At 42.2% G+C, this 17625-nt stretch overlaps 1 protein-coding gene across 1 annotated transcript; it reads right to left on the bottom strand.

Annotated features, from left to right (window-relative positions):
- Positions 1–533: 533 nt before the first annotated feature.
- Positions 534–2932, bottom strand: LOC111900070 (glycosyltransferase BC10). The gene is made up of 2 exons (XM_023895954.2): positions 1961–2932; positions 534–1414 (listed from the first exon to the last, which is right to left on the bottom strand). The coding sequence occupies exons 1-2, from the start codon at positions 2468–2470 to the stop codon at positions 776–778; spliced, it is 1149 nt and encodes a 382-aa protein (XP_023751722.1). The 5' UTR covers positions 2471–2932; the 3' UTR covers positions 534–775.
- Positions 2933–17625: the final 14693 nt, after the last annotated feature.

Genomic DNA, 17625 nt, shown 5'->3' with positions numbered 1-17625 from the left:
TCTTGATCTTAGGTGGTGTTTGGTATGCAACAATCGAAGAAGGAATGGAATGTAGCATTACTGAGGAATGAAAAAAAAAAACTGACTTTAACAATTTTTAAGTGACTACTAACATTGTCTTGAATATCTGAAATATATGTAATATATATTTCAAATGAAATGAAACATGTTTATATATAATTTATTTTAACGATATATTGTTATTTGGTCAAAGGCTCAAAGCTAATATTTTTTTTATGTATCAATTTAATTTCATTTAAATTTTTGATAGCACATAACAAACATGTGACTATCCCTTAAAACCAATCAAACATGATTATATAAAGTAAGGATTCGTTCTATTATCTTGCCGTTTCATTACCACTTCATAATTTCATTCATCATAAGAAACAAACCTTGGACAATCAGCCTGTCTTAACTAGTTCTAAACTAATTATTCCAACCATAAATAATCAGATTCATCAAAAAAAAAAAAAAAACTAATCATCTACAACTTAAAACAACAATAATCATTGAAAATACATATCAAAACACAGAACGAAAAGCATCTACGTTTCCATAAAACAGAGTGTTTCATACAAATACAAATACAAACACAAAATCTCTCATTTTGTATTATACAACTGTGTCACTACATCAATAGTGATAACAAATTATTATTCAGCCATCAACTGTTCCATAAATCTTCCTAAGATTAAGATTTACTCAGTAAGTAATAGTATCTCATGCTGCTTAAATACAAGTAATCAGCTAAAAAATTCTGCAGAATCTTGAACTAGAACCCAAAGAACTCCATCGAATGTTCCAACAACACATCCAAAGCACTAGGAGCAAACTTCCGTGCAAAAAGAAAACAAACAGAAGTTGGCTGATTATTATAAACACATTTTTGATCTTCTAGAATCTTTTTAAAAAACTCCTTCCTCATATCATTCTTCCCAAAAGTAGCCGGATGGGCCCCACCCCTTGACCAGTCAACATACGTAAGACTCCTATTTGCCAACAAATATGGAGACTGAATAGTCAACATGGTAGGAAAATAATGTTCATCAACATAACACGCAGGTCTACAAAACTGTTCAAATTTAGGGTAAAATTTGGTGTCTTTAATGATATCAACTGCAAGATTCCTATTGGTTTCAAACCACTGAGACCCTTTTCGCCATTGACTAATGTTGACTTCTGGTAACATGTTGGGGTTGTACCTACCCCGCCCGTATGGTCCAGGTTCATCCATTGCACCCATGAAGCTGAATCTTGATCTTGAAATGTATTGATAAATTATGCTGAAATTGTGCAGAGGTATGCATGCTTCTGATAAGAGGACAAACCATTCGTTTGAGATATCAAGTAATGCATTTGCTAGAAGTCGTCTTTCTGCATCACACATGCTCATTCTTCCCCATTCCACCAACTACATTTAGAGTTTAAAAAAAAAAAAAGAGTTTTCGTTATTCGAGTATATTTGAATTGATTGTCAAAGTTGAGTTATATATGAGAGAAAGAAAAAGAAACACTTTTCTTGATGCATTAAGTAAAAAGGAAACACTTGTGTATAGCAAAAACACACAGTCCATTGGCTTTTCTTTCTGCTATTTTTGATGATGATGAGGGCATTCACATCTTTTAGATTTTATTGGGACAAAAATTTCAAATTTTATTCTATCTTTTTTGTGGGACAAAAATTGAATTAAAACGTAAGTTGCAATTGATAAATTAAGGGTATACAATTACAAGCCGTTTTACTCCACTACTTGGTAATCAATTTTGTTAAAATTAGTATCAAACTAAACCTAAATGATCATACAATCATATTCAAAAATAGACCACCCAAACACTACAAACCAATTCTCTTACGAAAAAAAAAAAAAAAAAAACACTACAAACCAATTATAAAATCACAATTATCACATAATGTTCAAGAATGTAAGAAAGGGCATAGAAAATAAATGTTGCTAACCTGACAAGGAATTTGCCTCCCATAAAAGACTGAAGATGTTGAAAAATCTGGTGAATACGAAGGCAAAGAATGAACATAAATTGAATAAAGTCCTTCATTTCCTTCAAAAAACTTCTCCCACAATGGTGACAGAGGTAATGGTCCTCTTGCCAAGAACATGAACGCAATTTTAGGTATTCTTTTGAACGGGTATTCTTTGATTTGAGGAACAACTGAAGCTCGCCATAACAGCTCACTGTCATTCATTGTATGCATGTAATTTGATGGAGGCTTAATCAGATTCTGTAAACTAATGGGTTCTTGAAAACAAGGCTGTGTTCCTGGAATGATAGTCCGAAAGCCTAAATTTCTGTTCATGCGTATACTAATGATTGAAAGAATAATGCCAGCGCCTAGAAAAATCAACATGAATCTAAGTAATCTAAATGGAAAAACCCTAGATTGATTTGTCTTGATTGAATTAGTGGTGGGATCTTTGCCTTCCTCCATTGTCACTAACCTTGACTGCATTTTTTAGGGCAGAATAAACGCAGATTCGTTCTGCGAGACAATTTCACAAACACATCCACTACACCTTTTCGGTTAAGAGCACAAAAAATCCGATAAAAACCTTGCGATTATGTAAAAAATTTCATGCTTCTGCCATGTAAACATGAAATTCTTTTGTAAACAAATCTATACCCATGTCAAGAAAATCAAAACCCTCATGCGATTCTTCACAGTAAATTAAAAAATAAAAATAAGAGGAAGGAGTAGATCTTCTAACTACAGATATCTAAGCTGATTTTTTTTGGGAAAGAGTGGGGTGGGGATGAAAGAAACGTAAGTTTGATGAATGTCAGCCGACATATGGGAGTTGGGAGTTGGGAGTGTTTTGTAGTGTTGGTTCTTTTCGAGTGTGATCGAAGGAGAGCGTTGGTGAATGTGCAGGTGGGAAGAGAGTCAAGAGACAAGGCAACAAGGCAACAAAAGAATGACGAATTTAATGCAGGATTTTAATAAATTCTTTATTAAAACAACCTAAAAAGCTTAAATTTTAATGTATGTAACGTATATCTTTTAACTTTTAACTATTTATACTATTATTTTTTTAAAAAAAATTATTAAAGTATGTAACATATATGTTTTAACTTTTAATTATTTATACTATTAAACTTATTTAAATTAAATATCTGATATAAAATTTAGCTAAAAGAGGAAATTGGTTACATTCTACTTTGTCAGTTTTCATGGGGCATGTTTTCTCTAGTACAAATTTCCACAGGTCATTTTCCATGGACTAAAGTTTAGTGACATTTTCTCAATGTTTTAAAATTCTGGTTTTTAGTTAACCCGGTGTGATAACCGGTTCACGGGTCAACCGGTTGAACCGTCAGGTCAACCCGGTTTATGACCTTTTTTATTTTCATATATTTTTTGCTTTCCTACATACTACATAGACATATAAATAAACTAACCAAATCTATCACCTGTTTCAAAAGAAAAGCTAATCAGAAGCCATAATAGAAAATAACCTGATTTCAAAGTCAATTAGAGAAAAAAGAAAATTGGAGAAGAAAATAAAACAAATTTATCACCTGATTTCACAGTCAAAAGAAAACTAATTTCATAACAGCTAATCAATATTGGATGAACGGAAGTCGCTATAGCAGGAAAAAAAGAAAGGAAGTCGTTGTTTTGCAGCTAGTCATCAGTCGCTGATTTCATAATAACAGTCGTTGATTTCATAACAACAGCTAGTCAAAAGAAAATTGGGTTTCGGTGGAGAAGGAACAGCCAACAGGAACACCAGTCGATGTAGCAGCAAAAAACAAAAAAAGAAATCATTGTTTTGCAGGAAAAAAACTCACCTGGAGAAGAATGGAAGTTGCCGGAGAATGACGGAAGTAGCTGTGGCTCGTTGCTGAGGTCACTGCATTGCAGTCGCTGCTTTCGTTTCCCATAGAAGAGAAGATCTGAGTTTGTTTTGTGGCCTAGAGTGATACTCACTTAATTATGCAAGCCCTAATAAACGGGCCAATCCGGTTTTTACCGGTTCAAAATACCCGGTTCAACCGCGGTTTATGGTAAACCCGGCCGGTTCGATCCGGTCGGTATTTTTACAAAAACCTGGTATCAGTTGACCCGTCTTCTATCCCGGGTCACGGTCCAACTGATTCAACCGGCCGGGTCGACCTGGGTTTTAAAACATTGCATTTTCTTATATTTTCTAAGTGTTTACTTATTAAGTGATATCTATATAAATAATGTGTAAAAGTTATTTAAAAAATAATAATATATGAGAAAATGAAAGTAAATAAATAAATACAGATTTATAAGGTTATCTTTGACAGACTAGCTAAAATGTTAGATGTTAGCTGATCAAAAATGATATCTGATAAAAATTGGTTGATAATCTACTTAGGACATGTAAAATGACATATCGTAAAATGATTTGCTTTATAGGTCAAATCTGTAATAAAATTCATTAAATAAAAGTAAGTGATAAATATAAGTCTTCGATTATTAATGTTTAATAGAATCTTCTTACATTTTTTTTAATGATTATCAATTGAATTAAAAACAACCAGACTAGCAAGAATCTAGTTGGGAAAACCAAAATGTCATTAATTACAAGAACATTAAGAAATAGCAATGTTTGGGTCTTGAAACCAACCCATCCAATTAATAGAAAACTTTCTACTCCTATAATTAACCCCAAAAAAAACAATTGAGTGATAATATTGTCAAAAAAATCCGCCAATCTCCACTTCTTTGTAGCAAACAGGAAACTATTTCTATAGTTCCAAATCACCCACCACATCGTCAAGAACACCACATCTAAGCAATTTTTAAGAGACTTCTATAAACACAGAGTAAAAAAACAAGAACTCCAATCATCAAAAGTGACCAAAGTAGGGGTAGAAAGTTCCACCATCTAGCGGTAACATCTCAAAATCACAATAAAAAATTTCATTTTTATATTAAAGATAAATCATTGTTTTCAATCAAACCTAAGTAAGAAAAAATCAAGATCAAATACAATTGTTCCAAAATCAATGTATCATAACATCTCCAAAACATTTTACCAAAGGATGTGTAAAATCACGCCTTTGCCTTACTCTGATCATCAGAAGTACCTAAATATAACACTTAAACTATAAGCCAAATATCACGCCTTTGCCTTGCTCTGATCATCATAAGTACCTAAATATAACACTTAAACTATAAGACAAAGCTTAGCGAGTTCCCCCAGTTGGCTTACCCTGGCCCACAACCTCCCAGTTAGATTGCCACACATATTGCATGTTGGGTCCACAACCTCCTGGTTGGATTACATTGGCCCATGACTTCCCGGCTGTACTGCCACTCTTTTAGGTCAAATGATTCCAACACTCCATCCTTTTGGAGTTGGGCTATGCGTTTCTTGTTAATGTGTTCAAGGCGACAATGCCACAAGCATGCCCTGTCTACACTATTTAACAAGTCAATATTAAACACACTATTACCTAAGCTATCAACACAAGTCATTGTTTCATACACACCATCACAAGGTAAAACTTCAAATACAAAAATGTCATTCTTATAAACAGAAATTGAACCATTCAAATCATTAAAAGAATACTTGAAACCTTGTTTGAACATTGCATGAAATGAAATAATGTTTCACATCATTTTTGACGAATAACAACAATTTAATAAATCTAACCTAACATCGTTATTAAGAAAAAGTTGATAAACTCTGATATTGGTTACTGGTGAAGACTTTATGTTTCCCATGATCAAGTTCATCCTCCCTCGTTCCACCTCCTCACTTTCTTTTAGCCTTTGCAAATCAGAACGGATGTGAAAACCACATCCTGTATCAAGGACCCAAGAACGAGAAAATAATAAGTTATTAGAGGAAATACTGTAAATACCTGCTGAAGATGGCTTCACCTTGCCATGCTTGATGTCCTGCAGATACTTCAGGCAACTTCATTTCCAGTGCCCTTTGTCATTGCAATAAAAGCAATCAGCATCCTTTAGATCAGAAACATGGGGAATGACAACATTGGGCTTGGCCTTTGGGCCACCGCTAGATGAACCAGCTTGGTCCTTGCCCTTCCAATTTTTCCTGAGAGGACCTTTCCTCTTTTTCCCCTTTCCCTATCCAATATCCAAGACAGGGGCACTAGCAGGAGTGGAGGCTATACTTTTACCCTTCATCCCTACCTCAGCTGTCTGCAACAAGTTGTGCAGTTTGGCCAATGTCTGCTCAGTGTTGTTCAAATGGTAAGTTAGGATGACCTGACCATAATAATCAGGCAATGACTTCAAGATCATGTCAATGGCCAATTCCTCATCAAAACGCACGTTGAGCTTTGTTAGGTGCATTTCATGCACCCATTTTGTAGCTTTATTTCATAAAAGTGCATTGCATCTAGGCTTAAACTCATACATTTTACATGTTTTTCGGGATTTTCCATGATACTATTTCACTTGCACACGTTTGTGATATTTCAGGTATTTTGTAGGTGGGATCTCACTTGAGGAGGTGAATAAAAGATGTGGACAATATTTCAGGACTTGTGGAGCACCGGGGATGAAGATATTGAAGAATTGAAGATTTTGGCACTTCAGGAGATCATGCAGGTCGTGTAAACTATAGCCTTGAGTTTACACGGGTGAAACGACCCAAAAATACGACCCAAAAATTTCAATTTTTATTATAACAAAACCATGAAACCAAGTATCACATAACAAAATCATATGTTACGTGTTTCAAAAACCATGATAAAATACTGTGAGAAAAGAACACTATATCACAGCTGTATCCAAACATATCAAGAAACTGAATCAAATCCCAGGACAAAAACTGAAGCTGTGGTGTGTGCGATGCCATCATCCCGAGCTCTTCCCTTTGCTTGCGGAAGTACCTGAAACCAAAATTGAAACTATAAGCTAAAAGCTTAGTGAGCTCCCCCAAACTACCACATACCATACAATACACATAAAGCACATACTGGGCCTTGCCCACTGCATCGGACCAAAGTCCGGAACTAGCTGCATCAGACCGAAGTCCGAAACTGACTGCATCGGACCGAAGTCCGGAACTGACTGCATCGGACCGAAGTCCGGAACTAGCTGCATCGGACCAAAGTCCGGAACTGACTGGGACCTTGTCCCCTGCATCAGACCGAAGTCCGGAACTGACTGATCATGGCATAGCATAACACATATCAACTAATATAGACACATATACTGCATACTGCATCGGACTGAAGTCCGGAACATATAACACACAAACACGCTTGAGTCACATAGACATCAAGCATACTGAACTACTGCTTCGGACTGAAGTCCGAAACTACTACTAACTAAACGGGCCGGCATTGTGGCCGTAGACCCGTTCCTACTGGAAGGAAACTCACCTCGTGAACTGGCTGCTGTGTGAATGGCTCTGGAAGCTAACTGTTGCTGCTCCGGTATCTCCCCGGCTACAAATCCATAAACACACTCAATCAAATGCTAATCACTGCACTGGGGTAAAATGACTCTTTTACCCTTGGTCAAAGTCAACTCTCCCGGTCAAAGTCAACCTACAGTTGACCTGACTCGCCGAGTCTCTAGTCTCACTTCTCGACCCTACTCGTGGCTACTCGTCGAGTATGGCATCTACTCGACGAGTACCCTCTCGATTCAAGAACCCATACAATCTGCATCCGACTCGCCGAGTCATATGAACAACTCGACGAGTTGTTCTTGAGCTAAGAAGATTGCCTTGGACTCGCCGAGTTGTATGAACAACTCGTCGAGTCCCTCCATTACTGAGTCTAACCTCCGACTCAATGAGTCCATCCTACTGCTCACTGGCCTCCACTCGGAATCACTCAAAGGGTAAAATCGGGGACTCGCGACCTGGCTCGCCGAGTCCGAAGAACGACTCGCCGAGTCGCATGCATGCAGATCCTAAGAACTCGATTCTGCTCAACACCACCGCATACAAATTATAGATCTGAGTCCCTAAGGCTGATTTACCATGTAAAGTTTCCAACTTTACGTGTACATACACATGAAAAAGGAGATAAAGGCTAAAAAGGCACTTAGAAGAGTAGATCTAGGGTTATCATGCAAAAATGGCTCCATAAAGGTGATAGATCTACGATTTTGGGACTGAAACATGGCTAGATCCGAAGGCTAATCAATCTAATGTGATCTCTCTACTAAGAACAAGCTAAGAAATGGAACGAGAAATCAATCATAGAAACAGCAGGAAATCAGCTAATACCTCAATGAACTCTGAAATGGGAGCAAGACCTTGGATCTTCTTCTTCTCCTTTGGATCTAGCCTCCTTCTTCTCTTCAAAACTTCAAGATTCACACAAGAAATGCACAAATAAACAAGGAAATGATTAGGGTTTGCTAAATGATGCTCTGAGGGTGAAGGGGACGAGTTTGGGGCTCATAAGGTGGTTTAAATAGGGTGCAAACCCGGGGATTTAGGGTTTCTACCTGGCAGGCAGACTCGCCGAGTCCCAAATATGGACTCGCCGAGTCGCCGACTAACACGTTCTCGAAAACTTGACCCTACTCGACGAGTTAGGCCATAGACTCGTCGAGTCCCTCAAGAAAACTTCTAAATAAATGCCACGGAAACAACATACCAGAGATGGGGCATTACAATTCTCCCCCACTTGACTCAGACTTCGTCCTCGAAGTCTGCTACGGCTGAATCTGCAAACAACTCTGGGTAGTGCTCTCTCATTTCCTCCTCAGCCTCCCACGTCCACTCAGACCCCTTCCGGTGCTGCCACTGCACCTTCACTAACGGAATTGCCTTGTTCCTCAAGGTCTTTGTCTTCCGGTCCAGAATCGCGACCGGCCTCTCAATATAATTCAGGTTGCTATCAACCTGAATATCCTCTAGGGGAACAACTGCTGACTCATCCACCAAACACTTCCTCAACTGAGGCACATGGAAAGTGTTGTGGATCTGGCTAAGCTTTACTGGAAGATCCAACCGATAAGCAACCCGACCCACTCGGGCCAAAACCCTAAAAGGACCAATGAACCTGGGGCCCAACTTTCCCCTCTTCCGAAACCTGATGACACCCTTCCAGGGTGAGACCTTTAGAAGGACCATATCGCCTACCTGAAACTCCAAGTCTGAACGCCTCATGTCGGCGTAGCTCTTCTGCCGACTCTGCGCAGTCTGCAGTCTACTACGGACCTGCTGAATCAACTCGGTCATCTTGAGCACCACCTCTGTGCTCCCAACGACTCGCTGACCGACCTCGACCAAACAAATCGGGGTCCTACACTTCCTCCCATAAATCATCTCAAAGGGAGGTCGATCAATGCTCGCATGATAACTGTTGTTATACGAAAATTCCGCTAACGGAAGATACATATCCCAACTGCCACCGAAGTCTAGAACACATGCCCTAAGCATGTCCTCGAGAGTTTGAATCGTCCTTTCGCTCTGCCCGTCCGTCTGAGGGTGGAAGCGGTGCTGAAATGAATACGAGTACCCATCTCGTCGTGAAACCGCTTCCAGAATCTGGATGTAAAACGGACATCTCGGTCTGACACCACCGATACCGGCACTCCATGACTTGCCACGATCTCACGCACATAGATATCGGCTAACTTTTCTGCCGATATACTCTCCTGGATCGGGATAAAATGAGCACTCTTCGTCTACCGATCCACTACTACCCATATCGAATCTACTCCTTGTGCGGTCCTGGGAAGCTTGGTGACAAAATCCATGGTGATGTCCTCCCATTTCCACACGGGAATGTCTAACGGCTGCATCTTGCCGTGAGGCCTCTGGTGCTCCGCCTTGACCTTCCTGCAGGTCAGGCATCTCTCAACATACCAAGCGACATCCCGCTTCATGCAGGGCCACCAATAATCGGGTCGAAGATCTTTATACATTTCCGTCGCCCCTGGGTGGATAGAAAATCGAGACTTATGAGCCTCATCCATCAACACCTGCCGTACCCCACCCCAGTACGGTACCCACACTCTCCCATGAAGTGTCAGCAATCCCCGACTGTCATAATCAAACGAAGCTACTCGGCCCACTATCCTCTCACACTTTTGCCTCTCCTCCTTGAGGCCCTCAACCTGAGCCTCCCTGATCCGTTCCAACAACGGAGTAATTACTGTCATCCTCAAACACAAATCTCTGATAGGGGCTGCTGACACTTTGCGGCTTAGGGCGTCGGCCACCACGTTGGCCTTCCCTGGATGGTAAAGGATCTCATAATCATAATCCTTCAGCACATCCAACCACCTCCTCTGCCTCATTTTCAGACTCGGCTGATCCATAAGGTACCTCAAACTCTTGTGATCCGTGTAGATAGTACAACGGACCCCATAAAGATAATGCCTCCAAATCTTGAGGGCAAACACAACCGCCCCCAGCTCTAAATCATGGGTAGGATAGTTAGCCTCGTGAGGCTTCAACTGCCTCGAGGCGTAAGCTATCACATGGCCTCGCTGCATCAACACTGCTCCCATACCTATGATTGAGGCATCACAGTAGACTACGAAGTCCTCTACTCCCTCTGGCAAGGTAAGGATCGGAGCCTCGCACAATCTCTGTCCGAGGGTCTCGAACGCTGCCTGCTGCTCAGGCCCCCAACGAAATACCACCGACTTCTTGGTCAGTCGGGTGAGCGGCACTGCTATCTTGGAGAAATCCTGAATGAACCTCCGGTAATACCCTGCCAACCCTAGGAAGCTCCGAATCTCGGATGGAGACTTCGGGACCTCCCACTGCATCACGGCCTCTATCTTGGCCGGATCCACCAAAATACCCTTCTGGTTGACGAGGTGACCAAGGAACTGCACCTCGCGCAACCAGAACTCACACTTGGAGAACTTTGCGAAAAGTCTCTCCCTCCTCAAAACTTCCAGCACCTCCCTTAGGTGCTCCTCGTGCTGCTCCTACGTCTTGGAATACACCAAGATATCATCTATGAATACTATCACTGACCGATCCAGCATCGGCCTGCACACGCGATTCATGAGATCCATGAACATGGCTGGAGCATTGGTGAGCCCAAATGGCATCACCACAAACTCATAATGACCATACCTGGTCCTGAAAGCAGTCTTCTGCACATCCTCATCCCTAACCCGCATCTGATGATACCCGGAGCGTAGATCGATCTTGGAGAACCAAGATGCTCCCTGAAGCTGGTCAAACAAATCATCGATCCTCGGAAGTGGGTAACGGTTCTTCACCGTTACCTTATTCAACTCCCGGTAATCTATACACATACGATGCGACCCATCCTTCTTCCTCACAAACAGGATCGGCGCTCCCCAAGGCGAACTGCTCGGCCGAATGAAACCCTTGTCTAGCAGCTCCTGCAGCTGCGTAGACAATTCTTGCATCTCAGGGGGAGCTAGGCGATACGGTGCCTTGGCTATCGGAGCCGCACCAGGAATCAGGTCGATCCTAAACTCAACCTGTCTCTCAGGAGGTATTCCCGGTAAATCCTCGGGAAATACATCCGGGAAGTCTCGCACTATCGGAACATCATCAACTGTCGTCTTGCCCTTCTCCCGGGCATCCAAGACATAAGCTACATAACTCGCACAACCCTGCTAAAAATAGCGTCTCGCTCTCGCGGCGAAACAAAAGGTTGGTCCGCGCTGTGGCCTCTCGCCCTGAATCACTAACTCTCCCCCATTGGGAGTGCGAACCCTCACTAGCTGAAGCTCACAATCAATCACCGCCCCATTGGGGCTTATCCAATCCATGCCTACAATAACCTTATTCCCTCGCAGGGGAATAGGAACCAGGTCCACCGAAAACTGCTCGTCAAATTACTGAAGATAACACCCTCTATGCACTCTGGCGACCCTCACGGTCCTGTCATCTGCTATCTCAACCTCTAGTGGACAATCCAGCTCCCCTGGAGCTCTACTAAATCTCTTGCTAAGCGCTAGCGATACAAATGATCGGGTAGCCCCCGAATCGAATAATACCATAGCAAAAATGTCGTTCACAGAGAACGACCCTATATAAAACATACAATCATAAGCAATAATCAATCAATAATAATATAGAGATGAAGGGAAGATACATACCCGTCACCACATCAGGAGTCGCTCGCGCCTCCTCTGTTGTCATCTAAAACGCCCTACTCTTCGCCATTGGCGCCTCGGCTCGGCCCTGCCGGCCATCTGTAATCCTCAAAGTAGCAGGGGCAGGTGCAGCCACCTTCCCTACTGCAGCTAAACTCGGACACTGGGACTTTTTATGTCCCCTCTGATTGCACTGAAGGCAAATCAGATCTGATGCTGCAACGGCGGTAGCAGGGGCCGTACAATCCCTGCTCAAATGCCCAGTCCGACCGCACTTGTAGCAACCGGAACTCCCTGCCTTGCACACCCCATCGTGCAATCTCCCACACTTGCCACATCGACCGTGACTCTTCTGACTCCTGGATCTGTGATCAGAAACCTTGGGCTTTTTTCCCGAACTGCCTGTACCCGAAACCGCCTCCGGTTTCCTCTTCTTCTCCATCTCGAGATCAATCTCCCTCTCCCAAGCCCTAGCAATCAAGTCATCCAGCGTTTTACAGCTGGACCGGCTCACAAACTGGAGGATATCGCTCCGCAACATCTCATGATAACGGGCATTCTTCATCTCCTCATCGGCTGCATACTGAGGAACAAGAAGAGCCCTCTCCCTGAACTTGGCGGTGATCTCCGCCACAGTCTCTGTAGTCTGGGTGAGGTCCTGAAACTCTCTGGCTAACTGCTGCACCTCAATAACTGGTGCAAACTCCGCCCTGAACTTGGTAGAGAAATCAGCCCAGGTCATGGCATCCAACGCTGCATCATCTCCAATGGTATGTCCGACCTCCTCCCACCAATCCCGTGCCCTGTCCTTCAGAAGACAGGACGCCAATCTAACCTTGTCCCCCTCGGGATACCTGCTCGTGCGGAACGCGTTAGCCACATCCGCCAACCATCTAGTACTCGCTATGGGGTCCCTCGCCCCGTGATAGTCTGGAGCTCCACATGCCCTGAACTCCCTGAACGTAAGTGTGCGTGACCCCATCATGGCCGCCACCTCGGCACGGAAGGTGCCCAACCTCTCATCCATCAGCTCTAGGATACCCTCCTTGATCGAACCGAAGATCACAGGAGTCTGCTCTAAAATGATACGAGTAATCTCTGAAGAAAGAAACTCTCTGGTCTGCTCATCCATGCGCTCATCCCCCAAGCCTGATCCTGATCCCTCCTCGGCACCTCCACTGCCGGCTGCTGGCCTCGAACGCAAAACCACCATTCTGAAACACATCATAGCAACATCAGAAAACTGAAATATCTCAAGGGATCATTGATACTACTACTAGCTTCCTGGTCTTGTCTCGGCCTTCCTTGATTCGAGTACGGATCCTCTGCTTTCAGTAGTACGGGCCCATACTACCTTCCACATCTATCCGTACTTTCCTCAAGAACTGCCTTGACTCCACCAAATCACTTCTACTACTATTGATCTCTGCTACTCTCATCCTAGGCTTGCCCTAGGGAAATCTCTGACTCCACTCAAACCAGTCCTTAGCTGCTGAAGGCCTCCTTGTAATGCTAATTAGCCATCACCTGAATACCATCACATGTGATGAGGCTCGGATAATCCTTCGAGTAAAAGGCTCGTCCCTACAACGGTTAGACTCAAACAAGAGTTGCGCAATAGGGCCAAATCCAATACTCTGAGATTATTCAACCCTGATCACATGTGACGTGGCGTATTCATCTAACGGCTAACTCTCATCACCAAGAGTTCTACAAAGCACGAAGCAAGCAGCATTCGGACACCGGAAACTACTCAAGCAAATCTACTCTCATAACGAGAAACTATACTAGCATACAATGCTAAGCTCGCGCTACCAGGCATAACCTACACAGGCTATCCTACTGCTGTCTACTCAATACTAGCATGCAATTCTCATAAAGCTGTAATACATATAGCAGGCACATAAGGCATCCTCCTAGATCCTTAGTCCTATACTAACATGCTGTTCTACTGAAACTGGAACAATTAATCATAATAATAAAACTTGCATGGGTAATTTGGGAGTACTTACTTGAGCTCGGCTGATCGCATGCACCACACCCTTATCTTGTTTAAAAATTCTTTCCTTTCTAAATGCTTTTCAAAATTTCATTCGAAAACATTTTCCTTTTTGAAAATCTTTTTATCTTTTCCTTAGTTTGAGTTCAGATGCACCCGGAGGTGTATCTGAATCCCTCAAACCAAGACTCTGATACCAACTTGAAATGACCCAAAAATACGACCAAAAAATTTCAATTTTTATTATAACAAAACCATGAAACCAAGTATCACATAACAAAACCATATGTTACGTGTTTCAAAAACCATGATAAAATACTGTGAGATAGAAAAGAACACTGTATCACAGCTGTATCCAAACATATCAAGAAATTGAATCAAATCCCAGGACAAAAACTGAAGCTGTGGTGTGTGCGATGCCATCATCCCGAGCTCTTCCCTTTGCTTGCGGAAGTACCTAAAACCAAAAGTGAAACTATAAGCACGAAGCTTAGTGAGCTCCCCCAAACTACCACATACCATACAATACATATAAAGCACATACTGGGCCTTGCCCACTGCATCGGACCAAAGTCCGGAACTAGCTGCATCGGACCGAAGTCCGGAACTAACTGCATCGGACCGAAGTCCGGAACTAGCTGCATCGGACCGAAGTTCGGAACTGACTGCATCGGACCGAAGTCCGAAACTGACTGGGACCTTGTCCCCTGCATCGGACTGAAGTCCGGAACTGACTGATCATGGCATAGCATAACACATATCAACTAATATAGACACATATACTGCATACTGCATCGGACTGAAGTCCGGAACATATAACACACAAACACGCTTGAGTCACATAGACATCAAGCATACTGAACTACTGCTTCGGACTGAAGTCCGGAACTACTACTAACTAAACGGGCTGGCATTGTGGCCGTAGACCCGTTCCTACTGGAAGGAAACTCACCTCGTGAACTGGCTGCTGTGTGAATGGCTCTGGAAGCTAACTGCTGCTGCTCCGGTATCTCCCCGGCTACAAATCCATAAACACACTCAATCAAATGCTAATCACTGCACTGGGGTAAAATGACTCTTTTACCCTTGGTCAAAGTCAACTCTCCCGGTCAAAGTCAACTCTCCCGGTGAAAGTCAACCTACAGTTGACCTGACTCGCCGAGTTGGGCCGCCAAATCGCCGAGTCTCTAGTCTCACTTCTCGACCCTACTCGTGGCTACTCGTCGAGTATGGCATCTACTCGATGAGTACCCTCTCGATTCAAGAACCCAGACACTCTACATCCGACTCGCCGAGTCATATGAACAACTCGACGAGTTGTTCTTGAGCTAAGAAGATTGCCTTGGACTCACCGAGTTGTATGAACAACTCGTCGAGTCCCTCCATTACTGAGTCTAACCTCCGACTCACTGAGTCCATCCTACTGCTCACTGGCCTCCACTCGGAATCACTCAAAGGGTAAAATTGGGGACTCGCGACCTGGCTCGCCGAGTCCAAAGAACGACTCGCCGAGTCGCATGCATGCAGATCCTAAGAACTCGATTCTGCTCAACACCACCGCATACAAATTATAGATTTGAGTCCCTAAGGCTGATTTACCACGTAAAGTTTCCAACTTTACGTGTACATACACATGAAAAAGGAGATAAAGGCTAAAAAGGCACTTAGAAGAGTAGATCTAGGGTTATCATGAAAAAATGTCTCCATAAAGGTGATAGATCTACGATTTTAGGACTGAAACATGGCTAGATCCGAAGGCTAATCAATCTAATGTGATCTCTCTACTAAGAACAAGCTAATAAATGGCTAAAAGAGGCTAAATATGCTTGTTAACGATAAATCAATCATAGAAACAGCAGGAAATCGGCTAATACCTCAATGAACTCTGAAATGGGAGCAAGACCTTGGATCTTCTTCTTCTCCTTTGGATCTAGCCTCCTTATTCTCTTCAAAACTTCAAGATTCACACAAGAAATGCACAAATAAACAAGGAAATGATTAGGGTTTGCTAAATGATGCTCTGAGGGTGAAGGGGACGAGTTTGGGGCTCATAAGGTGGTTTAAATAGGGTGCAAACCCGGGGATTTAGGGTTTCTACCTGGCAGGCAGACTCGCCGAGTCCCGAATATGGACTCGCCGAGTTGCCGACTGACACGTGCTCGAAAACTCGACCCTACTCGACGAGTTAGGCCATAGACTCGCCGAGTCCCTCAAGAAAACTTCTAAATAAATGCCACGGAAACAACATACCAGAGATGGGGCGTTACAACGGGCCGCATATTTGAATCTACAAAGGCAATTTGAGTGTTCTACTTTTTTTGTTTATGCAGGCCGTGTAAACGACAATGTCAATTTACGCGGGCTGTGTAAACGTGGACGTAAGTTTTAAAGCACTTTTTCATCCTTCTTAAAAGGGGCAACCAATTTCCTATTTTGTCCTATCGGTTTTTGGAGCAGAGAAGGCGATTTTCATGAGGATTTTGGAGTTGATTAACACTTAGGAACATTTGATTCATTTTGTAAGAACTTTAATTTCATTTTCTAGATTTGTGATCTTGTTTTAGTCATGAGTGGCTACAACCCTAGTTTCTCCAACTTTATGTCTTGACTTCTTAGTTGTGATTTCAATCATGTGACTTGATGTTTACTTTCAATTTTTATCTAGTGAATTTGATTTTGTTTCAATCGAATGTTTGATTCTAATTGTGATTCTTATTGGCCATTTGAATTAGGGTTAGGTCATTTAATTTATCTAATTGCAAAATCCGTAATTGTTTTGTAAATTGGACTAGGTAACAAGCACTAAACTGATTTTTATTAAATGAATATAGTGTAAATCTTATTCACACATTCGTACACTCCCGAGCTTATGAGGAGTATTGAGTGTTGTTGGGAACATTCACATTAATCTCATTGCAACCTTTTGATTTATACCTAAGAACTTGTTTAGACTTAAATTAGAAGGTTAGATTATTTTTAAAGAGCTTGCTTTGAATTTGACAATGTGATGAATGGGGCGTGTTAGAGCTTGCTAGCACTTCCATATACCAACTTAGATAAAATTGAACAAATATCATCTCATCCACGGAATCACATTGCTAAATTGTCTTGCATAGAGTTGGAACCCTTACAAATCTTGAATCTGTTTTATTTAATTGATCAATTACTTATTGCTTTATTCTCTTGTTTAAATCATTGTATATACCCCCCTTTCTGTGACTATTATTGTACCTTCCGCAAAAAGGTATAAACATTTGTTTTGTGTCTCTGTGGATCGACCATGCTTACCTTGTATTACATTTTTAGTACAAAGTAATAGTGTTTTTGGAGTCATTTTGTACCTCTTTATTTGTTTGGTTTGGCACGCCTTACAAATTGGCGCCGTTGAGCTTGACCAAATGCAGGGGCGGACGTAGGATTTCATAGTAGGGGTTGCACGGGAAGATTAGGGGCTGCACGATAGTAGAAAAAATAAAAATTTTAAAAAATTTCGAAATTTTTTCCACTGCGGCCGGAAAATTTAGGGGTTACCGGTGCCACCCCGGAACCCCCCTAAATCCGCCACTGCAAATGCTCTATGTAGTGTTGCATTCTTTTC

Source organism: Lactuca sativa, chromosome 1, assembly GCF_002870075.4.
Source record: "Lactuca sativa cultivar Salinas chromosome 1, Lsat_Salinas_v11, whole genome shotgun sequence".
NCBI classification, from domain to species: Eukaryota; Viridiplantae; Streptophyta; class Magnoliopsida; order Asterales; family Asteraceae; genus Lactuca; species Lactuca sativa.
Note: the sequence above shows the minus strand (reverse complement) of the source record. Positions and strands in the feature narration are given on the sequence as shown.